The 24,633-nt window shown below is 48.7% G+C and overlaps 1 protein-coding gene across 8 annotated transcripts in view; it reads left to right on the top strand.

Annotated features, from left to right (window-relative positions):
* Nucleotides 1–20,917, top strand: part of LOC105697856 (zinc finger protein 853) — a 58,572-nt gene extending 37,655 nt beyond the window's left edge. For 4 of the 8 annotated variants that reach the window (XM_023433428.1, XM_023433427.1, XM_012421593.2 and 1 more), the window contains 9 exons: nt 5,651–5,844; nt 14,830–14,989; nt 16,869–17,033; nt 17,110–17,235; nt 17,493–17,630; nt 18,559–18,753; nt 19,267–19,490; nt 19,562–19,715; nt 19,776–20,917. In XM_023433428.1, the coding sequence (XP_023289196.1) occupies nt 5,651–5,844; nt 14,830–14,989; nt 16,869–17,033; nt 17,110–17,235; nt 17,493–17,630; nt 18,559–18,753; nt 19,267–19,490; nt 19,562–19,715; nt 19,776–19,897 (1,478 nt within the window). In that variant the 3' untranslated portion in view covers nt 19,898–20,917. The remainder of the gene's footprint in view (nt 1–5,650; nt 5,845–14,829; nt 14,990–16,868; nt 17,034–17,109; nt 17,236–17,492; nt 17,631–18,558; nt 18,754–19,266; nt 19,491–19,561; nt 19,716–19,775) is intronic. The other 4 variants (XM_023433426.1, XM_023433423.1, XM_023433425.1 and 1 more) reach the window with 4 other exon arrangements.
* Nucleotides 20,918–24,633: the final 3,716 nt, after the last annotated feature.

Here is a 24,633-nt window from a genome sequence, read left to right as displayed (position 1 = left end):
GGATTTTTCCTTACCGAGGCCGCTCGCCCGGGATCGTATCATCGTATAAATCTTTCCCCTCTTTCCCCCGGGATCCTCGATCCTCCCCATTTCCGGGGATCGATGACGATTCGCGTTTTATCCCAGAAATTTAGAGACCGTCCCAGGATTTGATAAAAAAAAAGTCGAGTCCCTTATCTCCGAGGCGTATGAAATGATTTTATAAATCGTACCCTTTTTTCCTCCGGGATCCTCGATCCTTCTCATCTCCCGGGATCGATGACGATTCTAGTTTTATCCCAGAAATTGGGAAACCGTCCCAGGAATTGGCTAAAAAGTCAAGTCCACCCTTATCTCCAAGGCGTATGATATGATTGTATAAATCGTTCCCCTCTTTCCCCCGGGATCCTCGATCCTTCTCATCTCCGGGGAAGGATCGATGACGATTAGAGTTTTATCCCAAAAATGATTGCCATTCGGTAACATTGTTACAAACTTTTTAAGCATTGCAATTATATAATACTAATATAACATCTAACATGTTACCTACATATAATGTATACGTTACATTATTCTATTTACAAAACTGTTATATACCTGCGGACGAGATATTAATACGAATCTAACTTACACGTTACATGTACCTAACATGACACCATATGATCGTATAAATCGATTCTCACTTCCGGGTGAGAATCGATGACGCTTGTAGTACTATCCCAGAAATTGATAAGAAAAAAAACCCAGTCCCCCCTTATCTCCTAAGCCCTGGGATCATTGGGCATCGACCTCTCGGCCCTCTTCCGAAATCCGAGCCCTCGTCCTCGACCCCCGATGACACTCTCGCCACCCCCTCGAATCCGGGCGCACCCCTTCCCCTGGACGAGCTTCCAAAAGAGCGCAATGAAAAGTTCCCCCCCCCCCCCCTCGTTTCGCGGTTTCTTTTTCGAGAGGGAATTCTCCCCTCCACCGGTGGCGGGTTCCGGGGGCAGCGTAATGATTTTGGGGCAGACGCGTTGTTTCGATGACGCCGGGCCACGTGCAGCCCGGTTTTGCTGCAGTTCGGGCGGCCCCCGGCGGGGACGGCGGGGACGTAAATTTTCTAGCTGTGCGTTCATTTGTTCGCCGAACGAAATGCGAATGCATTATACATGGATTGCAGGGGACATTAATTTTCTGCCGTGGACGTGTAGTGGCCCGCGAGGGCCGCCGGGTGCCGCTGGGGGCGAGAGGCAGCCGTTGGGGGTGGCGGGAGCCACCCCGGCTGGTGGGTGTCCCGCACACGGGGATGAAACACCCCCTACGTGTGTCGGGGATTCGACGCCGGCCCCTTTTCCCGAGTTTTACCGGAGATTTTGACGAGTGGGCCGAGGCCGAGGCGTTTCCAACACTTCCGGGGATGGTCGACCTCTCGTTCTCCTCCATGCACCGAATGCACTTCGCTAAACAATTAGAACGAACCCTCGTGTCTTTTTACGATATCACGGGATTACAGATCGGGGACGAACGAGAGATAAGGTCCTGTCAAAGGAGCCAGAATTCCGGCTGCTTATTGTTTAATTAGATCGTTAATGGTTTCTTATCATTATCCCAATTTAACGTATTACGCATTTCTAATGAATTACCATGGCGGAGATAAGGTGATATGAAAGGGGGCATTCTACATGTCTAAATATTAAAATATGAAACTTCTACAAACTGATCGCACCGAATCATTTGGTACGTCGACACGTGATTATGAAGGTCCTAAGGAAGAACGCGATACTCGTGAGATTTCATTTTTTAAGACATTTTCTTTGTATCTTGCCTAGATTAGTATCAAGACCACAGTTTTTAGGGAGAAATCACATATAACGAGCATCGCGTTCTTCCTTAGGGCCTCCGTAATCACGTATCAAAGGTTTCAGGTGATTCGGTGCACCCTGTTTGGAGGAGAGCTTTATCAATACTTTGACGCTTTATTGATATAGAATGACCCTTTCATATCACCTTAAATTTTCTTCCGGTAAATTCGGGGATAAGATCCTAGTTCGCGTATACTCGGGGAATGTTTATCCGTGAAAAGTTATTTAAAAGAGGGAGGCTCCGCGTCAGGGGGTGGACGCGCGACGTGTGTGCCGGGGTGGCGAGTTTTTACCGGAGATTTTAACGAGTGGCGCAGGCCGGGTCTGCACCCTGGGATATAAACATTGCAGTATTTCCCTAGCTTAAAATTGATAAGACCTAATAAATCCGATCAACCAGAGGAATTACGATCCAAGATTCATGCCCGGTCCGTCATCGCGCTTTCCTCAGGGATTTTCTCGCGAAACGACCCCCTGCGAAATTATATTTATACTATCTGTTCAGACGCAACGTGGACAAGAAATCGATTAAAGTCGTTTAAAGACATTTTAAATAAAGAGATCGACGTAAAACTGTCGAAATCCCATGAATTCATAATTCCGACGACTGTCAAGGACCAACGTCGCCATCTGTGACGTTTAGTTGGAACTAAATTTTTTTCTTCTAGTCCATAGATAAATACATTTTTTTTCTTTTATGAAAAATGAAATTTCATGAGTCTCAGGACCTACTTTAGGGCCTGTGTATTCCCGTGGTGAAATTTTTAAAATAATCGGTACACCTAATTCGGGGAATACTTTCCCCAATAATTTAACTTCTCAGATGTATATATATATATATAGGCTGACTCTTTCACATCACCTTAACGTCCAGAGATGAAAGAGTTTCGTTAGTCCTTTCTTTTTTGCGGGGAAAGTTGTTTCACCCTTTCTTCTCGGCCGGTAGTAATCTCCGTCCGATCGAGAGCTTTGTTCTTCCTCGCGTGGAGACACGGCCGAGGGGGGGTGGGTTTCTGAATCGAGGGGCAGGCCGAATCTGGGCAAGTGCACTGATTCATCAGAAGTTCTTTACAATTCGTAATTCTTGCCTCCGACAAAAGGAGAGAGGGCTCTCGGTAACCCTTCCCTCGGTTGGAATCACCGGAGCATCCTCTCTGTCCTTCCGGCCGGCACGCGAGATTTTCAATTTAATAATTCTTCTGTCCCCCCCCTCGTCCCGCCCAATTATCGGGAGGAAGCCATTACGAGTCAACGGGAGGCTGTACGGAATTATTTAATTTCATACGCCGATACTTCAAGACGGTCGTATCCGCTAATCCATTGCGCTCTGATATGCCGCACTAAACCCGTAAGTTCAGATTTTATCATTTTTTTTCCCGGTTGAAAAATTAATTTTACTTATTGATGGTCCGTGATTTTTGGAATTATTTCATTCCATACGACAGTTCTTCAAGACGGTCGTATCCGCTAATCCATTGCGCTCTGATATGCCGCACTAAACCCGTAAGTTCAGATTTTATCATTTTTTTTCCCAGTTGAAGAATTAATTTTACTTATTGATGGTCCGTGATTTTTTGAATTATTTCATTCCATACGACGATTCTTCAAGATGGTCTTATTCGCTAATCCATTGCGCTCTGATATGCCGCACTAAACCCGTAACGTTCAGAATTTATCATTTTTTTTCCCAGTTGAAGAATTAATTTTACTTATTGATGGTCCGTGATTTTTTGAATTATTTCATTCCATATGACAATTCTTCAAGACGGTCTTATCCGCTAATCCATTGCGCTCTGATACGTCACACTAAACTCGTAACGCTCAGAATTTATCATTTTTCCTCCCGGTTAAAAAATTAATATCTAATCGGAAACGCGTATTAATTACCCTCGCAGGGTCGGAAACTCGAAGACTAATCCCTCTTCGTGTCTCTCTGCCGGTAGAAATATTTTCTTCCCGAGGGAAGGAAAGAAGTTTGGACGGCGTACGGCACGAGAATCGATCGGCTCATCTAGAGTTTGCTCGAAGCTGCAATTATTCGAATGACATGGAGGAGCCGGCCCTCTCAAAATGGCCGGATATTAATTCGATTTTAATTACTGCGGGAAAGAAACGGGCAATCTAGAGCGGAACACGGAACCGGAAGGGAACGCGTTCCTACGAGGGCGAGTAATTACCCCGCGAGCATGTATGCCCTGGGGATTATTTTTCATAAAGGAAGTACCGCCCTTCAAACCTTTTCTTCTTCTTCTTTTTTTTTTTCTCTAGAATTTCTCATGAATTATACATATTTGGAGATATCAAAATCCCCATCAGAAATTTTAATATAAGTATCTTTTAAATATTATATGCCGTGAACATCGTAAACGTTTTAAAAATGTTTAAAATCAAGATCACACGTTTACAACAATAAGATAGCGGGTCGGAAATATGACAAGAATTTGCCTTGTTTTCTGATACCAAATGAATCGTCCGATAATAATCCTGAAGTAAAAAATGTATTTTCATTATATGTTCATAAATTGAAAAATATCATTTCTATACGTGTATATAAATTATTAAACTGAGATTTTCGAGAAATATTTTAGACATCTTAAAGAAAATCTGTCGCTTGAGATATTTCGCAAAGATTAGAAAGAAATATTTAGAAATTATTCTATGGTACTAGGGTAGGAGGGGTCGGACATCCCTCGGGACAAGCTTCCCGTTCCAGGATTCTCGGGAGCGAGAGCTCGGCTTTCCGGAAGTCCCTCTCGAAACAGGAAGTGGAGGAAGTCCGCGGAGGTCTGCGAGAGCGAGAGGGCCGAAGTTATTTTTATTAAATCGAACCTCGGCATTCCCCGATGAATCGTTCGGCTGAATAAAAGATGAAGGCGGGGGAGGAGGAGAGCCCGAGGTAGAAAAAGCCACGGGAAGAATGCCGATATTAATAAAAGTTAAATTGAGCCAATCGGCCGTGGGCTTCGGGATCGGAGAGGAGTGCATCCTCCGGGAGGGCAGGGGGGGAGGATCGGCAGCTGGACCACTTTAACTCTGCCGATCGGAATCGTTTAGGGGTCAATCGGTTTGCCGACAGATACTTCGATCGTCGAGGCTCGATGACGATTGCCGGTAGCACGTACGATCATTCTGATGAGAGGAACGATGAACCGCGCACTGTTAAAAAAAAAAAGAAAAAAAAATTCATACACTTTTGGTACATAAGGTTGCGGTGAAATTATAAATTTGACGTCTCAACAGAGAATTAATATACATTCATTATGAAATTTTAAGTGAATTTACTATTTTATAACACCGCGTTGTAATTTTCGCGAAATTGCGGGGAAAAATTTTAAGCTTGATATACGAAACTCATTCGGTACGCATTGTTACCAAAGTTTTTTTTTATATGAGTTTTTAACTTTACGATCGTTTACATGAGTTTATTTTTAAAGAAATTTAATCGAAATATGACAAGCATCGGTGGTATCATGTCTGAATAAAACGTCCAACGAGAATGTTATAAAATTATAATATTTTTTTTTTAACACGGTGGACTTGGTCGAAATACGGAAAACGTGAATTCAAGCGTTATAAAATGATAATACATATATTTTTTTTTAACAGGGTGGAATTAATCAAAATTGCGGAAAGAGTGAATTGAAGCGTTATAAAATTATAATATATATATTTTTAACAGGGTGGAATTCGTCAAAATTGCGGAAAGAGTGAATTCATGCGTTATAAAATTATAATATACATATTATTTTTTTTTAAACATGGAATTGGTCGAAGTTGCGGAAAAGGTCGAAATACGGAAAGAGTGAATTTGATTCCCTTGGTTTCAGGAGAGCGTCCGTACAAGTGTCACCTGCCCGACTGCGGGAGGGCCTTCATCCAACTGTCGAACCTCCAGCAGCACCTGAGGAACCACGACGCCCAGGTGGAACGGGCGAAGAACCGACCGTTCCACTGCAACATCTGCGGAAAGGGCTTCGCCACGGAGTCCAGCCTGAGGACGCACACGTCGAAGGTCAGTCATGTATGTAACCAAATTCGACGTCCATGACGATCAGCGCAGACCATAACGAAAGATCGGGAAAACCGGGAGGACCGCGACACCCAGGAGACCCCCAAAGGGAGCTCGCCCCTACGCGCTCGCACCCCGAAGTCAAAGAAAGGGAGAAGAAAAAAGGAGAAACTGGCAAGGGAAACGAATCTCGACGCCACGGTCACGCGGAATCCCCAAATGGGATGGTGGAGGGAATCCGCGATTTGGGCTATCCTCTTATCTTTTTATACCGTATCGATCCATCTAGGGGGATGAAAATATAAGAGGCTCCCCCGAGGTCCGGATCCCTGCAAGTCTTCCTCTCGGCCTCCGCGTGATCCCGTGACGTCGATTTAAGATTATTGGTCCAAGTCCAAGCCAACGGGTAGATCTGCCCCCCTACGGGGTGAATCGGACATCTTTTGCGGTTCTTGATAAGGGTAACGACGCGAGCGCATGTCGAGACACACCGAAGGGTGGAGTTAGGCTCGGCCTTGAATTAACCTGCGGACTATTTTCTTATACATCTTTTTTTGTTTCTTCTTTGTTTCCTTCTCTTCCTCGGTGTGCAGGGCTTCGAGGCGGGACCTGCCGTGGGATTTTCGAGAGCCCGGGATATTAATTGGAACGATGTAATTTAATTAAAGACAATTTACGATAATTTTTTCCCCGGGAAGTGTCATCCAAGGGGTGCTTTTTCGCGTAAGGAAGAAAAATTCCCCGGGGATGTCTTCGTCGCGGGTTATCCCGGAAATGTCTTGGCAGGTGTCGACGGGATTTCGAGGTGCGATTCGATAACGTTAATCAAGGGGTGATCGGTATATATATTCCTGCCTCGAGCACACATGGTGGTGGGTCACGCTTGCATCGAGACTAATGGGGGTAGTGCGCTTGAGGATGGCCTTTCGTATCTCGGGACAGCTCTCAAGACTCCATTCTGATAACTCTTTCGGTGACTTTCCGGATGTTTCCTCCGGAGCCTCTCTCTCGGCCCGTAATAAAATTCACCCCTCGAGACCGGGAATCTCGCTCGGGGGTACTTTTTGCCGTCCGGAGGACGTCTCAACCCTTTGGCGCGCCCGGCACATGTCTCGGGGAAAAAACGTGGGAAGGCATCTGCTCCACGATTTCCCCTCTCGATTCCCTCTCGAATCCCTCGCGAAGAAAGGATGACCGAGTCCCGATACCCCGAGGCTTTCCCATAGAAGTCGCGAGCCCCTTCCCGAATCGTTCAACCCTTTCGACGTCGAGTACACCCGGCATGGGCTAATTTCACGAATACACCCCGTGTGTTAAATCCTGGACGCATTTAAATGTTTACTTCACTTTTCCGGAAAAAAGATCAAAGAAATGGGAAATTCAAGATCGGATCTCGCTCGCCGAAGAAGCAACCCCCAAAACGTTCAACCCTTTCGACCCCGAGTACACCTGGCATGGGTCAATTTCACGAATACACCCCGTGTGTTAAATCCTAGACGCGTTTAAATGTTTACTTCACTTTTCCGCAAAAAAGATCAAAGAAATGGGAAATTCAAGATCGGATCTCACTCGCCGAATCGTTCAACCCTTTCGACGCCGAGTACACCCGGCATGGGCCAATTTCACGAATACACCCCGCGTACTAAATCCTGGACGCGTTTATACGTTTACTTCAAACGAAGGGGTTACTCGCTTTTCCAAAAAAAAATAAAAGAAATGGGAAATTCAAGATCGGATCCCACTCGCCGAAGAAGCACCCCCCATGGTCGGCGTCGTTTTTCGAGCCGTTAGCACCCCCCTTGGGAGGGCGCTAACGACTTGCGTATCAATTAAGAGATAATCCGCGGCTAAAGCCCGTGTTCAATTTTCAAAAGTCCCTTAACCCCTAGCCTACGATAAATTAGAGCATAATTGCCCGGGGCGGTCGACGCCGCCGGGGGCATAAAAATCCGCTCCTCCAGGTGCTCTAAGGGTGTCCCCCTCATTTTTGGAATTCTCCCACGCACTCTTTCTTTCACTTTATTCCCCGTCCTCTTCTGGATCCCTCCTGGAAGGTACTCTTCGAGAAAAATCAGGAGGTTTCCCGGCAATTAGGGCGACGTACCCAGACACGTGGTCACCTCCTAGGGGGCCTTAATCCCGCGGGATAGGTCCTTGGTAATTCCCGGCGAGCGGGAGCGACTGACGAGCTGCTACTTAAAAGTAACCAGGAATAAAGTATTGCCCGGCCGAGCACTTTGTGTAGGTGCGGCCCGTAATTAAAAGCCCGCGAGTCAGAGAGAGAAAGCCAGCAGTCGGCTCCGGTTCCGCGCGCTCTAGTTCACCGAGACGGGAAATAAAACGAGGAAACAAATGGAAGGCAGCCCATCTTCCAGGGTAATCGAATTTTACTCGCCGGAGGGAGGGGGGGGAGGGTTTCTTGAAATTGTTTTCGCTATTCCACATCCCACCCACCTCCCCTCGAAACAACCCCCCGCGGACTCTCGGGAAGCGTCGCGATTTCGCGGGAGGAAATAAAAGCGGAAACTCCTGGAAGATGTTCCTGGGTACGACCCATCTGTCCGGCGAGATCCCGATGATGGTTTTCAGGAAAGATAACCTCGCCAGGGGAGGCGGATTTTCTTTTCTTTTTTTTTCTGGTCTACGGTTTTACCCAGTTTTACCCACTTTTACCCGACTCGATCTCCGGCCATTTATTTATAGCTTAGAGCTACAAGGGTTGAATGTCGCGCGACACGATACCACCCCTTTGCTCCCGTTTTTCCCCGGCTTGTCCCCTCTTCGTGTCGTCCTGCCCCGTCTTAATTGCCCCCTCCTCGTTACGCGGTAAAAACTTGTTAGTCGATAGACTCGTACGCCGGGGGATGAAAAAATGAAATTGGGGGAACTCGCCCTTTAGTCGTCCGGGACGGTTTTCCCGGAGGGAGGGGTTGCTCGTGAAAAATGATCCCACGTTCTCTTTGAACAATTTCATTTTCTTTTATCATTTTCTCGGGGACTTTCCGACCTCGCTACGGGAGAGATCATTTTTAGGTCGCTTCGAGAACGTCCACTTTGAGGCGTTTTTTTAATCTTAAAAAAATCTTAAAACTTTTTAAATCCAAACCGAATTTTTTTTTAACAATACACTCTTGGAAAGAGAGATCATAATACACGTATTATAAAAGTATTACTTTCTTTTGCAATTTTATTGCATACGTGTGTACTACATTTGCGACACGTGTAATATATTTTATTTGAAAGTATGTTATTAAATTAGTATACCATGTCTTAATGAAACTTTCATGAAAAATGTTAGAAAATCCAAACCGAATATTTTTAAACAATGCACTCTTGGAAAGAGAGGACCTCCTCGTGTTCCTCCACCTTTCGGGATTTACGAATAACCAATATGGCCGACCTTCGGAGGAATAAACAATCTCTAAGCAATGATCTACGCGAGTCGCACCTCTGTCCTAAGAGTCCGCTACCCTGGAAGAACCGGCGACTTCAATCGCGGTAGACATTAGACGTTTTCCAATTAAACGGAGTTCGCGATACCGTAAACACCGGCCGCTGGCGAGTTTCCAGGAGGATTCTTAGAGACTCTTTTGCGGCCTGAAAATAGAATACCTCTCGCCGAGGTATCCGCCATTGGCCGGTGGAAGAAAAAACGTACGGGTTGGTTTTTTTCATCCCCCTATTATAGGGCCCGATTTTTTTCCGCCCCGCCCCGTGGGGCTCTTTTTCCCCTCGACCCCCAACGAGTCTCGTGGCCTTAATGAAATCATTTTCGCGCCTACTCGGGGGCAGGAATTTCCTCCCCATTGTGTCGATTCGGATCGAACCGGAATTGCCACTGGGCTAAATAAACTGGACGAGGGGATCAGCCCCTGCGCCCTTTCAATTCATTTTTTTTCTCGCTTTTTTTTCTCTCCTCTCGCGTTTCGACGCCTTCCTCCCGCGTACGTCGCTCGCGGATTATTGCTGGTAACCCCTTCGCTCGGGGGAGGCAATCGGGAAGGGAAAGAAAATCACGTGTCTCCCCTTTATTGAGGGCAAAAACCAAGCGCGATCCGGTTCGCGACGTGAGGCGTTCAGGAGTACTATAATAAATTCGTGAATCACGCATTCGTTCTCCCGGCACATGAAAAAGACGGAATAAGACGCCCGATTTCCTGCCATGTCGGTGCACTGTTAAAAAAATTCTGACAATTTTATTGACACTTTTTTAGGGAAGTTTCATTCGGACATGGTATACTAATTTTATAACGTAGTTTCAAATAAAATATATGACATGTGTTAGAAATTTAATACACACGTATATATTAAAACAAGAGTCCTATAATAAATTCGTGAATCGCGCATTCGTTCTCCCGGCACATGAAAAAGACGGAATAAGACGCCCGATTTCCTGCCATGTCGGTGCACTGTTAAAAAAATTCTGACAATTTTATTGACACTTTTTTAGGGAAGTTTCATTCATACATTGTATACTAATTTTATAACGTAGTTTCAAATAAAATAACATGTGATATAAATTTAGTACACACGTATGTAATAAAATTATGAAGGCTGCCAGTAATTTTGTGATATATGTATCATAATATCAGGACATTCATACGTAGTAAAATTATTAGAAAAAAACTAATATATTTATAATACGTGTATAATTAAAATCCGAAATGATTCGGTGGACCCAATTTGGAGAAAATTTTTCTAAATATTTTCACGTTATATATATGTATAAAAAAATATATATATAGAACGACCTTTTCATATCCCCTTAAGTGTAGACCAGAAGGTATCCTCGATCCCATGGCCCTGCTCTAGGAGTCCGATGTCCTGCCAAGGTTGCCCCAATTCGGGTGGAGTTCTGGAAAGGACCAAAGCGCCTTCCAGGACTCCCGGTCTCGAGAAAAAGGAGGCACCTCGGGAGGGAACCTCTCTCGGGGCCCTCGGTCCGAGCGGAGGGACCGCGAAGGTTGTCTGTATCGTGAGCCTCTTGGCCTCGACGGGGATAAAAAAGACCGAGGCGAGAAAAAGGAAGGAGAAAGAATCGCGCGCCGGTGGGAGACCTTCGAACTCATTCCGCGTGGTCGAGGTCCGTCGAGGTCTATCGAGGTTCGTCGAGGTCCTCGGAGGTCCTTCGAGGTTCGTCGAGGTCCCTTGAGGTCCCTTGAGGTCCCTCGAGGTCGGGGGTGGCCGAACCACCGGTGCCCCGGTCCGGTCTCAGGAGTCCGGAGAAAATGGCCACGTCGCGCACCTAGCGTCACGCACCGCTACGCTCGTGCTCACACCCACTTCCTCCTTATGCCACTCCCTGGTGACCCGGGTTTGGCGAGACTCCGCCGAGCGAGACCCCGTTTCCCCTCCCGGGCGGAGATATCGCATCTACCGAGGTGGGACGCCGGGCATTTTTTTTTTCTTTTTATTCACGCGACCCCGAGGAGAGAGAAAAGAAATCCTTGCGAGTCGACGAAATTGCCGGGACGAATCTCTTGTAACGATCTTTTTTTCATATTTTTTTTTCCGAGGGAATCGGGGAGGGGAAAGAAATTATTCAAGATTGGGAAATCGAAGGAACGAGGTCGAGGCGGGGTGTCTACTCCTCCGGAGGTGCGGGATTTCTTTTCGGAGGGTCCGCTAAGAAGGGGAAGTCGTTCGAGATCTATGGATCGGAAGATCGAGTATCGGGATTTCTTTTTGGAGGGACCGCTAAGAAGGGGAAGTCAATTCCAGATCTATGGATCGGAAGATCGAGCATCGGGATTTCTTTTTAGAGGGACCGTGGAGAGATGGGAAGTCGTTCGAGATCTATGTATCGAAAGATCGAGCATCGGTCGCGCAGCCTCCTCCGGTCCAGCCGGGACTCGTCTCTCGTCTCCCGCTCGCCCACGCCGCGCGGCCGCCGCGCCGAGAGGGAGCCGGAGGTGCGCTCCTCTTGCCGGGGCGCGCGCTCGCGCTCGCTCGCGCGGGCAAAAAGCGAAGATGCAGGAAAAAAGGAAATGCACAAGGAGGAACCGGTTTTTTCCAGTTGGGCCAGGTCGGGGCGTCGAACCTTCGGAGCCTCTCGCGCGCAGCCTCCCTCCGAGAATAACTTGCATGCACCGCGCCGCTCAACGCGGCCGCGGTTGCCCCAGGTCCGGGCCGGATAAAAAAGGAGAAGCCGGCGAGAAAAAGGAGAGAGAGAGGGGGGGGGAGAGGAGGAGGCCGCCGAGAGGCGGGCACCGACGCCGAGCATAAAGAAACGGGAGCGCGAAGGCCCCCAAACTTTCGGGTCATTGCCGCGCGTCCCGTTTTAGCCTTATTCCCTTCCTTTCGGGTTCGCCGAGGCCTTAATGGCTCCCCGGCAAGGCTGGCCGCCATTTTTCCTCGACGCCTTCAGGGACGTCATCGAGGCAAGGGCCACCTTCCACGAGATCCTCCGAGCCTCCTTTTTCTTTCTTCTCCCCCGAGACTTTCGGAAATAATTCCTCGGCTCCCCCGAAAGTAATCCTGATCGTTGAAATTGTTTCCCGTGTTCTTTTATTTATTTATTTATTTTTTTTTTAACCCTCCCAGGGGAACGTATAACGTATCGCGGATGCATTTCCTCCATTTTTCCTCGACGCCTTCAGGGACGTCATCGAGGCAAGGGCCACCTTCCACGAGATCCTCCGAGCCTCCTTTTTCTTTCTTCTCCCCCGAGACTTTCGGAAATAATTCCTCGGCACCCCCGAGAGTAATCCCGACCGTTGAAATTGTTTCCCGTGTCCTTTTATTTATTTTTTTTTTTTTTTAACCCTCCCAGGGGAACGTATAACGTATCGCGGATGCATTTCCGCCATTTTTCCTCGAAAACGCGTGCACCCCCCGCCACCGTCGGTGTGCGTCGCCCGAGAACCTCAGGGACGAAAGAAAATAGCCAACGACCGCGAGAGGTTCTTTCAGGAGTTCCACCTCGAGCGACACTTTCTGTCACGGGTTTTGTTCCACGGGCGGACTTTTTTCTTTTTCTTTTTTTTCCGTCCCCGGTTTCTTCGCGCGGCCGTACGCGTCTCTTTCCTAAACGCCCGGCCTTGGCTTGGAAAACGCGAGCCTGCGAATTGACCGGGAAAACTGCGAGACAATGGACGCGCCATACGGCGTAAAGAATAATAATCCCGCGCATGTTTCGACGTTGACCATGAAATTAAAAATCCCGGGTATTAAGGGGATGTGAAAGTGGGATCGTCCGTGAAACTTTTCCCTGTACCGAATCGTTCGAAATCTTCCTACGTGAACATGGAGTCTATAAGGAAGATCCTGACCCTCCTGAAATTTCATATTTCATAGAGAATTTTGAAAAATTCCTATAAAGGAATTATTAAAAAAATTGAAATCTCCGAAATAAATATAACCTCTAATAAATGAAACCTCTTCGACGCCGCTTTCGCATCCCCTTAAATATATCATTGAGGTGGGAAGAAAATTGAGCTTGAAAATTGAAAAAAAAATTCCACGTTTTTCCAACGGTCTACCTGGGTACCGTCGAATTTTTCCTGGGGTTTGGGGAATTCCTGGCCTAGTTTTCCAAGCCGGTCGAGTCGGGGGAAATCGCGTGGGGTATGAAATTGAATTTCCAGAATCCGGATCGATCCGAGAGATCAGGATCGAGCCTTGACCGGGACAAGCCCGGAGGAACGGGAGCTAGGGAAAGAGATCACTAGATTTTCGGCAATTTCTAATCCGATGGACGTCGAATTTGGGTCATCCCCTAGCAGCAGACAGTCCTAGAATCTAATCGAAGATTCCAGCCATAGTCTATGCTTTGCATTTGCTCTAACTCACGTCGAGCCTCCGAGAGTCGGCCGTTCCCCGGCTCTGCGGATCGCCCGGACGTTAACTCGTTCCTCGGCTTAGCTTGCTCCCGTCGCCCTGATCCTACCCGAAACTTCCTCTTCCTTGCCGAAATCCCCATAAATGTCCCGCGGTCCAGGAAACCCGAGGCCGTTCCAAGCCGAAGATACGAGACTGGACCTAACGATATCCGGAAAAGCTGGCGATTTCCATGACTTCCTGGGAAATGGATACTCCAGGGCGGCGTGAACCTGGAATCCATTTTGAGGCCCAAACAAAAGTAATGTTGAGTTCTGTTTGTGGCATTTTTTCATTTTTTCCCACAAAAATCAGAGCTGTTCAGAAAGACAATCCGAAATCGTGGAAATTTGTATTTCTCGACTCTAATGGCGTTGTCTGGCATTAAGGAAATTCAAAGCCAGGATTTTCTTTCCATCGCTTAGACATCCCGCAGTACTTTGCATTAATTTCCGCAAGTAAATCCCGGGTAGTACTTATGCTTAGAATTTTTTTAAACCGACAGGGGTTGGCCTCGACAGCTAGAGAAATTCAGACCCTCCCACAGCCTAAAAAACGCTGAAATGGTCATTCTCGGGACTAATTTATTTATATATTTTTTTTCAACAGCTCTGAAATTTGCAAAGAAAAATGCCACAAACAAAAGTCAACATGGCACGGCACTGTTAATTTTTTTAGTGCCTGAAACTGGATCCCAGGTGTGATGTATGATCCAATTAATCCAGGAACTGATCAGGACGACCACTCGCTAGGACCTTCCCGATCACCCTGGATTATTAAATTTTCTCACTTCACAAACCGCGAGATGAAAATGACGCCGAGTCCTTATGGCGTGCTCTGAGAGAAGCCACCAACACCGTCGGTGGTTTTTCTCCACAGTGTTACGTGGGCTCGGCTCGGGTGGAACGACTCTCCGTTTCACCTGTTACTTTCATATCCTGGCATTAGATTAGAAATTCGAGGTGGACCGGACCTCGGGGATCCCTTCCCAATAAAGATCCCTTCCTCGCGAGCAAGCTGGAGTAAGAAGCAAAATGGTGGCGGAGGCGCGGGCCCTTCTCTGACTGGTATCGTTCTTTTCTGTGCCCGCCTGTCCTGCGCTTCTGGTGCACTCTGGGGTGGTATTCTCGGGGTGGCTCTGGTCTCCTTGTGCCGCTTGGCGTTCCTCGGGCGAAAAAGGAGTTGCAACAGCGTGTTGTGTTCCAGCAACACACCGCCCTGATCGGCGGCCCCAACGCCGCCAGCTGTCCCCTTTGCCACAAGCTCATCGTGGGCGGGGAAGCGCTTATGGAACACATGAAGCACACCCACAAGGATCCCAATGCCTCCGGCGTTGCCAGTAAGTATCGACACTCGGTGGTCCCAGAGTTCGATTCTCGCCACCTCTCAAGGTCTCTAAGGGAATCCCGAACCGCTGGTCTCTCTTTCTCGTCTCCGGGCCTTCTCGCCATCTTGGTCCCGCCACTCTGGGTGGAGGCGCCGAGCTCCGTAGGGGCACTGCATCCTAGAAAGGGATCGTCTCGGTCATTTTGCACCCTGCTTTCTCTAACGGGGCGGAATCCTCGACCTCATCTCACCCTTGTTCGAAGAAGGTACTAACGGGGGGTGCCCGAGAAGAAACGGAGGACGTCCTTTCCCAGGGGATGGTGCCAAGGGACGGGACGGGAGTTGCGAGGAAATCACCTTCCACCGTGGAATTAAAGTCTCTTCTGGATTTCTGGTGTCGGGGGGGCTCTTCGGCAACTCTTTTCGGGGTCCCTAGCGGCATCTCGTGGATGGGATTATCGGAAGGGAGAAATTAAAATTCCGTGGGCATGGGGTAAGGGCGAGGGAGAAAGAGAGACCGTTCTTTTAAAGTGTACGACGATCTCTCGACTCGAGAGGGTCAATTCTTAGAGTTAAGGACATTTCTCACGACCCAACGTTTGCTTTGGTGCGGGCATACATGTACGTCTTTTAATGGTACTCTTAATGGACGCCGTCATCGAGGGCGACCCTGACTCTGGTACTAACTCTGGTGGTCTGTACTAATTCTCGACGGATCTTCGGTGGTTTTCTCATTTCCGATGGGACGAGAGTACCTCTCAAAACTAGCCGCTCCCGTGCAGTCTCGCTCGGGACCCAAGGAAGACCTCTTTTCTCGTTACCCCGTACGATTTTTATCCTCACTTTTTAATCGGCCTCCTCGAGGACGCCGACTCTTCCGATCGAGGCTGCACGACTCGGAAGAATGCGCGAGTGATTGATAAACACCGCCGAAAAGGTCCACTTTCGATTGTCCAAAGACACCAAAAATCCCAGTCATTAGTGCTTTGAGCCTCTTTCCAAATTCCGTAATGACTTTTATTAAGATGATATGAAAGGCGCTGAGAAATTTAATCGACGTCGGTTAATTAATATTCATCTATACCCTTTTTGGTGGGAACGTCATTTAGGTAAAGTATCGATAAAGAGATCGACGTAAAACTGTCGAAATCCCATGAATTCATTATTCCAACGACTCTTTAAGACCAGCGTCGCCATCTGTGACGTTTAGCTGGAACTAAATTTTTCCTCCGGAAACCCGCGTTAGCCCCGAGCTTTCTCTTGCAATCGTTGGTTACAGTATCTTCCATATTTTCCCATCTGACCCTATAATATTCCATTTCTACGGTACTATTAATTATTCGAGCTAGGTCCTGAAACTCTTGATTTTCGATTCTAATCCTCCAAGAAGCGTGAAACATTTAAACTTGCCCGGACCACGCCATGTTGGTTCCAGTCCATGATAGACAAATACATTTCCTATGAATAATGAAATTTCATGAGTTTCAAGACCTGCTTTAGGGCCTCCATATTCCCGCGGTGAAATTTCAAAGGAGTCGATACACCTAATTATTACAATACTTTCCCCGGCGATTTGACATATAGACTCTTTCATATCATCTTAAACTCCACTATGAAATCAATCTGAATCAGTCTTACTGGAGGTAGCCATATTATATACCTAAAGGGATACCTTTAATCAGTCACTTGGACCCGACTCGGGCAAAAGTGGACACTTTAGTCGGCTTAAGCGATTCGCCTGATAACGAGAGAAAGAGAGGGAGCGAGTGGAGGTGTACCGTAGGGCTTTCGTTCGTTTGGGGTGCTTGTCCTGCTTGGCATTGACCGTGAATTGTGTCCCCCTATTGTTCCTCCCGCTGACTGCCAAACCTCCGTTGCCGGGGTTTACCTAGCGAAGCGACGGACTGCCAACCATCCTTGCCCAGTATGTGGGAAGCATTATGTCAACGAGGGCAGTCTCAGAAAACACCTAGCCTGCCACCCTGAGACCACTCAATTGACGAGTCTCAGGATGTGGCCGTGTTCGGTGTGCCAGGCCGTCTTCACCCACGAAAGCGGTAGGTAGATCCTCGGATAGCGTGCTTCTGAAAAGGCGAAATAAATTATTAAAAAAATATATTCTTACCTTTCCAGGTCTCCTGAGTCACATGGAGCACATGAGGATGGACCCGAAACACCAATTCGCGGCGCAGTACGTCCTGAGTCGAGCGGCCGCCGAGAGGCGAGAGCGAGAGCTCCTCGCCGCGGGATCTGGGCTAGGTATATCTTCCTTGGTCATTTTTCTTTTCTTTTTTTATTCCCCCCACGAGTAATCGGGAACTATCGGTAGAGACATTGGGACGATCGGGGATCTTTTTTCGCGTCATTCGATCGGAGCCTGGTCGGGGTGGGAATTCTTATCCGGTCGAGATTCGCGAGCCCTTCGCGTAGCGTTTAGCCAGACCGCCGATGAACGTTCCGGAAGGAGCCCACCGGAAGTCGGCGACGAGGAATTAATTCCGTGTCCCACTTCCCAGGCGCAGGTCTGGGCGTCCTGGGCAGCCAGTCCGGGGGACCCCAAAATCTCCAGCAAGCACCGATGTGCCCCTCGCCATCTGCCCACTCGGACAGCAGCAGCGGAAACGGCAGATTATCCTCGGCCGGAAGCGAACCTGGTAGGCTCCGATCCAGTTACGGTGAAATTCCCATTCCTTGTCGATAACGAGAGCCTCCTATCACCGCGTCAACGGTGACTCTCACCTCGATGAGTCCCCACGTGCCCCGTGGGCAGGGTTGGGCAGTTACCCCTTTTTCGAACTTTCTGACCTAGGGTAATGTTCGATTAATTGTACCGGGTTTAGAGAAATGGCAATGGAAATGTCTTTGGCAGGATGTTTTAGTTAACGGATTCTTGTTTCATTTATGTTAACGAATTCATGCCCCGTGGGCAGGGTTGGGCAGTTACCCCTTTTTCGAACTTTCTGACCTAGGGTAATGTTCGATTAATTGTACCGGGTTTAGAGAAATGACAATGGAAATGTCTTTGGCAGGATGTCTTAGTTAACAAATTCATATTTCATATATCTGTGAAATTTTGCATGTAATGTACATAAACGCTAGTTAACACGATAGACATAAAAATACAATATTCCTTACATCTGTACAATTTAAACAGCTGATCTCAAAAAAAGAAACGAATATGTCGAATTCAGTAGATAAACGTCTTTTAGCACATATGAAAACAGGGAAATATTTTAAGGACACAATGCTTGTATTGAAAATTTTTTAGAATTTCACGTTTTCAATATGGCGGAGTCCACAGACGCATGATACATGTATTCGCGAGGTTACCATCTTTTAACTTGCATATAAATACGTGTAAATTGTTAGAAACAATTAATTTGGCGTTTGGGTTGAAATTCTTTTGATTTACCCCCGTTTAATATGAAATTTATAGTTGGATTTATTTTCTATTTAAAAAAAGATTTGCGCTCGCGTAGAAAACTAGGGACGTATTATACGTCGCAATGTACACGTAAAAAACCACGTAGATGACGTATTGTACTTACCCAACCCTGCCCATGGGCCTACTGACGAGAGCAGATTTTTACGCAGGAGCCGGTCTACTGAACAATAACAACAACAACAACAACAACAACATGTCTTCGCCGGGGCCTAGCGGCAAACTGAGCGAGATGCTGCGCGCCGGGAACCAGCCGACCTCGGCGCAACAGTACCACGAGGAGATGCAGTCCCAGCAGCAGAGGATGGCCGTCATGGCGGCCGCGGTGTCGGCAGGTGAGAAATCCTCGAAAAAGTCGCTCTTTGCGCCCTAGGGACGTCGCCGATCGCCCTCCGGGTGGTGGTGGCGTAGGGGGTCGACATAGTCTTTTGCTAAAAAAAATGCATAAAATTCATAGACATAAGGCTGCAGTAAAATTATGAATTTGGTGCACTGTTAAAAAAACAAAACATTCACAAAATTCATACACTTGTTAGTACATAAGGTTGCAGTGAAATTATAAATTTGACGTCTTAACAGTGAATTAGTATACATTTGTTGTAAAGCTCCAAGTAAAGGTACAATTTTGTAACACCGCGTTGCAATTTCCGTGAAATTTCTGAGTAAAATTATGCACTTGATATTCGAAAGTTGAATCGGTACGCATTGTTTGGAAACTTTTTCTACACATATGTACTATATTTCTAATATTTGTTATAAAGTTAATTTGAAAATACCTTCTAAAATGAATACCGACAAAAATCTTAGGAAATGATAATACCATTGTTTAACGGTGTGCGATGTTGCAGGTCTGCAAAATTCGGTGTCGCCTAATCTGTCGCCCGTCGACGTAGCGTCGCTGGCCGCAGCGATGCGGATGGGCAACAACGGGGACATGAGCGGCAGCGGTCAGGGTTCTACGGGTCAGCAGCAGCAAGGGGTGCAGTCCGGGGGTCCGGAGCAGGCGCTGAGGATGCAGCAGCAGGCCGAGGCGTTGTTCCGGTCCCAGGCCGAGGCCGCCCTGAGGCTAGCGGTAAGTCGGACGAATCCGCGTCATCCTCGAGGAGACGGGAGTCGCGGATGCTGAAGGAAGGTGGATTGCAGGTGTCGCAGGCGGCGGTCGCAGCGGCGAGTTCCGCGGTCGGAGGAGACATGAGGCACCACCTCGGGCAGCACAACGGCGGCGGGGGTTCCGGGATGCCCGGACACCACTCGAACCAACAGCTGTCCCAGCAGGACACGCTCTCCCCGGACCTAGGTGAGTCTGCGGCGCCCTGGGTCAGAAGGGTGGATTTTAAAGCCACGTCCCGGCCCCCAGGAGAGGCCCTGCGGCTCCAGGAGCAGCGGCTAGAGCAGGCGCTGAGGCTGCACGGGGACCCGCGCACCCTGGGCTTCACCTTACAGCACGTGGTCAACCAGCAGAACAACCAGCAGCCATGAAAGTTCAGCTACTACTGAGACGAGTGGACCCCTTGGGCGGCGGAGACGCCCCTGTCCTCGGAACGCGAGCCACCGGAGCGTTCCCCGGGGACGAGCGAGCCAGGGCCGTCGTCGAGCGGCCAGAGGCCGTCCTCGGCGGACAGGGGCACCAAGCGGAAGGCGGAGGAGATGACGGAGGAGCCGGCCGACGAGAACCAGTAGGCCGCCCCTCGCTCCAGTCTCCAGCACCCCCGGCCGCACCCCAGCCGCCCGAGAGTGGTCAAAATCGACTGCACTCGCTGTCTCAGCAGTACCTAGAGGAATCGCCAGCCAAGGCCCACCCCGCACCCACCGATCGACGCCCTCGGCCGCGGTGGACGGCGTCGCGGCGGACCGACCCGCGGAGGGACATTGCCCGCCGGGTACGGCGCCCCGACGGCCCACCGCCCCCGGCCGGGGCCCGGGCTCTCCGGGACCCTGGGGCCGGCACCGACTGTCGCCCCGAGGCGCGATCTTCCTAGAGCCGGCCCGGACCGGCGACCCCGGCCCCGGCCGACGCGTGCCATACACCCTGCCGACGCCGATCGAACTCGGCCACCCGTTGGACCCTGGTGGACACCCCCTGGGTGGTGCCCACGGTACTATGATCTTAGTACAAGAGCCGACCCCGAGCGGAGCCTGGGTCTCGGGCGACCCTGCCGCTTGGGCTTCGACTAACTAAACCGCGCTTAAGGTTCCCTTAATCTTAAACTCTTAGGTAGGTTCTAAGGCGAAACTCGTGCCGAGCCCCGGCACCCCATGGACCGCGTGTCCGACCTTACGTATACCGACCCCCAGCCGATGGCTGCTACCGGACCCCCCACGGACCGACCAACCGACCAACCGACCCACGCGACGACTTTGTAAGTACACACACCTCTAGCGTATACACCCTCGACACTTGCGCGCGCAACTGTGCTCGGAGCAGCACGAAAACTATTAGCTCGTAAGCGGACGAACAAAATATTATTACAAACGGTTATATATATATATATACATACACACACACACATACACACACACACACGGAATATGATGGGAGCGNTTATAAATAATAAATATAGGGTCTATGAGACTAGGGTAGTTAGGAGAAATGACGCGAATGCGCGGCGCGCGCTACGACGTCTCTCGGAGAGGGAAAAATAGTCATTTGAGGGGAGACCTCCCGAGCGAATGGAAGAGGAGAGGAGAGTGGATGAACGCGCGAGTGGAAGGGAGAAAAGGACTATTTCGGGATACGGCGAAGCGCGCGCCGGGGGTGCGGGAGGGAATGGGAGAGAATGGGAGAGAGAACGCGAGGTAACTGCATCGAGATATATATGTATATACATATACATATATATATATACATATACGGGAAATTGGGAGAATGGATGGGAGTGAGTGAGCGAGTGAGGTAATCTGAGGTCCTGTGATCGTTATAAGCAAAATATTTTTTTATTTCCGAGTAACGCGCGACTTGCGTCCCTTTTGACTTTACTTGCAATATGTAACCGTTACGTTCTCGCAATACTTAGGGAGAAAGTCCGTAGCTTTAAACGAGGAGCGAACTGGGAAAGGCTCGCGACCCGAAATCGTTCGTCGTCCGTTTTTCGGTGGAAATGATATGAAACGATATAAGGAGAAATCGGAGAGACACGTGGGAAGATAGGAAAATGAGAGAGGACGAGATCACTCTGTGGACGGATCGAGAGAACGAGGAGAGGAGGACTTGTCGATGAGAGAGAGAGAGTGAGAGAGAGCAAACGGTAGAGCCTAGACGAAGACGAAGACGAAGATGTCGAGAAACGAAAGGGGGACGAGACGAGAGTCTTCTCGTTAGGGAGGATCGTTGTGGAACACTCGGCGAGGCGACTCCGTGAGAACGCTATGAGAGTCCAAAGGAACAAATTACCCCCTCCCCCCCTCCCCGAAATCATAAGTACACGGAAGTACCGAAAGTGACACGATCGACCACCTTTATATCCGAGCGACCTCGTGTTCGCCACGCTTTTCAGTTTCCCGAGCTACCGAGGCTCGGAGCCTCGTTCGCCAGTTTTCTTCCTTGAGGCTTTCCTCCGTGCTTTCCCTATTCCGGAACCGGAAATCGAAAATAGAGAGAGAGATGTATGTGTCTACTCGTTACGTCGGGATTCGCGGAGACGAACCGAACGCCCGACCACGACTTCGGAGGGAAAGTCAAAAGAGCGTCGATGGCTGACACACCGACCACTCGAAAATAAGAGAAAAAGGGAAAAAATGAAATTAATAAGTAATTCGGTAACGCGAGGGAAATTCTAACCTTTCGGAAACGTTTATCGACCGGCGCGTTGTCTTTAAGAGAGAGAGATGTCCTTCCGAAGAATGAGATTCCTCCCCGACACCGAGCCCACCTCGGCGTCACCTCGGATCCTCCGCCACTTTGGCTTCCCTCCGCCATTTTGGTTCCCTCTTTCGTTCTAAACCGCACCGATGTCACCTTCTTTGAGACACGCGCCATAAACCTACGGCGCTTCCAGGCTTCTTACTATCGGGACGAGAAAGATCGCTAGGGATTCATCGTCAAAGCTGCAGATACGACCGGCCGGCCTTCTCGCCGGTGCGGCCGCCATCTTGGTACCGGGCTTCACTCGGCCGCCATCTTGGTTCCGTCCCGGCGAGAACCACCCGCTGGTCTTCGGTCGAGTTATTCGAGACTTTATATTTCCTTTACAGACCGTTTCTCCTCGGATTAAGTAGTGTAAATACACCTCGATACTGCGTAACATCATTACGGTAACCTTTAAAGGAGTACAGTTACGAGATATAGGTTAGTTTATCTGTAAATACCTAAGCTGGGCCGAGTGCTTACCCTCGCCCATGCCACCAACGATAATCTTTTCATCGACCGAGCTTCAGTTCGCCGATCGGCTCCCGTCGAGTCCGACCTTCCTCGAGAAAACCAGCTCATTTCGAGTTAGCCTCGGAATTGCCCGGACCGATCGATCAGGAAATTTCTTTTACGAACACACTTACACCCCTAGACGTTCCGCGCGCTTACGAGCGCTCGGCGGTGGCGCTCCCTCGCGGCGAGTCTGAGAAGTTTTCGCTCTCCAATCAATCGGCGATCGCTTGATGCATTTTCAATTATTTCTCCGACATTGGCTCTTTATGCATGACGAGTGATGCTAATGTGTGAGACACCTGGCGTATTAAAGAGCGAAATGGGAAGTTACCTGAAAATAAAAAGGGTACAGAATGAAATACGAGAATTTTCCTTTGGATGACAATTCCTCCAGTTAACCGTGATCGTAAAGTAATGCTCAGACAGATTAGCGATTACTGCCGAGTGGTTGGTAATCCCGCGGAACGTTTACATACACATACACACAGCATTGCGATGAATTGTACAGCTACGATAGGATAGATAATAAGCCTAATACACTTTTCACACACTCGCACCACCGGCACGACTGGCCTTCACGACAGGGTAGGGACCAAAACTTTCCGAGTTTCGTTTGTCTATCTTTTCTCTCAATTTTTTCCGAATTCTCTCCCTGTTCTAGTTTCCATCGAGAGTATCAATTCTCGAGGTTTTCATTCCACTTCCATAAAGGAAGCAGTCTTGATTGATTCGTCATCTAGATACCCTTTTCCAGTCCATTCTGCCTCGCTCGACGAGGAAGCTTATGATCCGCCATATCCCGGAAATCGAAAATTCTCTTTATCCCATCTCGTGCCACTAAGTTAAAACATTTTCTTCCTATCTCGCACGGCGGTCCAAGTGGAGACATAAAATACTCGAGACGTTAGTTTCGCTTCCTTCGCCGAAGAGCACGGCGTCCTTCCGTGTTACCTGGACCGAGCCATTGAAAGGAAATAACAATTGGATGAAGAAAACGTTTCCAATGGCGAAAACTTGACCGCGGCTCGAAACGAGAAGGAGCGGACGAAGAAAAGAAAAAAAAAAGAAGATAATGAAAGTCTAGTCAAAAAGCGAGAAAGAAGGAGGAATTTCGCCCCCAACGTCTTGATGCCCCCCGCGAATCCTCGGTCCCTGGGTCCCTGAGAATAACCCAAGAAACAAAAAAAAAAGATAATGAAGAACCACCCTCAACCACCAAGGGAAGGAAACAAGTGACCACCAAATCGAAAAATCCTGCACGAACGCCGCGAGACGGTTGATATTAAATTAAAAGGAAAGATTAAAAGAAAAAGAAAAAAAAGATGGTTAATATAAAAGGAAAGGCGAAATTTCGCTCGGTGCATCACCCCGAGCGCCTCGGCCTTATGCCCTGTGAACGTGTACAATATCGATTAAATTAACCCAAAACAAATTAAAAACAACGCCACACACAATTAACAATAGCTCGTAGTGTATGTTCTGTAATCAAGAAAGCGAGAGAGCGAGAGCGAGAGCGAGAGAGAGAGAGCGAGAGCGAGAGAGAGCGAGAGAGAGAGAGAGAAAGAGAGCGAGATATAAAGAAAAAAGAGCGCGCGACGACCTCGGTCGTCGGTGACGAGAAAATCCCAAAAAAAAAGATTTACAAATGTATTGATTTACATATGCCCGTAACTCATAAGGGGGTCGGCGAGGCGGCGACCGAGAGCAGCCCCGACGGCGACGCGACTCGTGCCCGAGGGGAGCCGCCGCGAGAGATAGCCGGCGAGAGACCGGCAGGAGCCCGAAGAGGCCCGAAGAGGGCCGGAGAGGCCCGAAGAGGCCCGAAGGGGCCCGAAGAGGGCCAAGATGCCCAAGG

The sequence above is a fragment of the Orussus abietinus genome, unplaced genomic scaffold (genome assembly GCF_000612105.2).
Source record: "Orussus abietinus isolate OABI.00-Male unplaced genomic scaffold, Oabi_2.0 scaffold13, whole genome shotgun sequence".
Classification (NCBI taxonomy): Eukaryota; Metazoa; Arthropoda; class Insecta; order Hymenoptera; family Orussidae; genus Orussus; species Orussus abietinus.
This window is presented reverse-complemented; position numbering and strand designations above follow the sequence as displayed.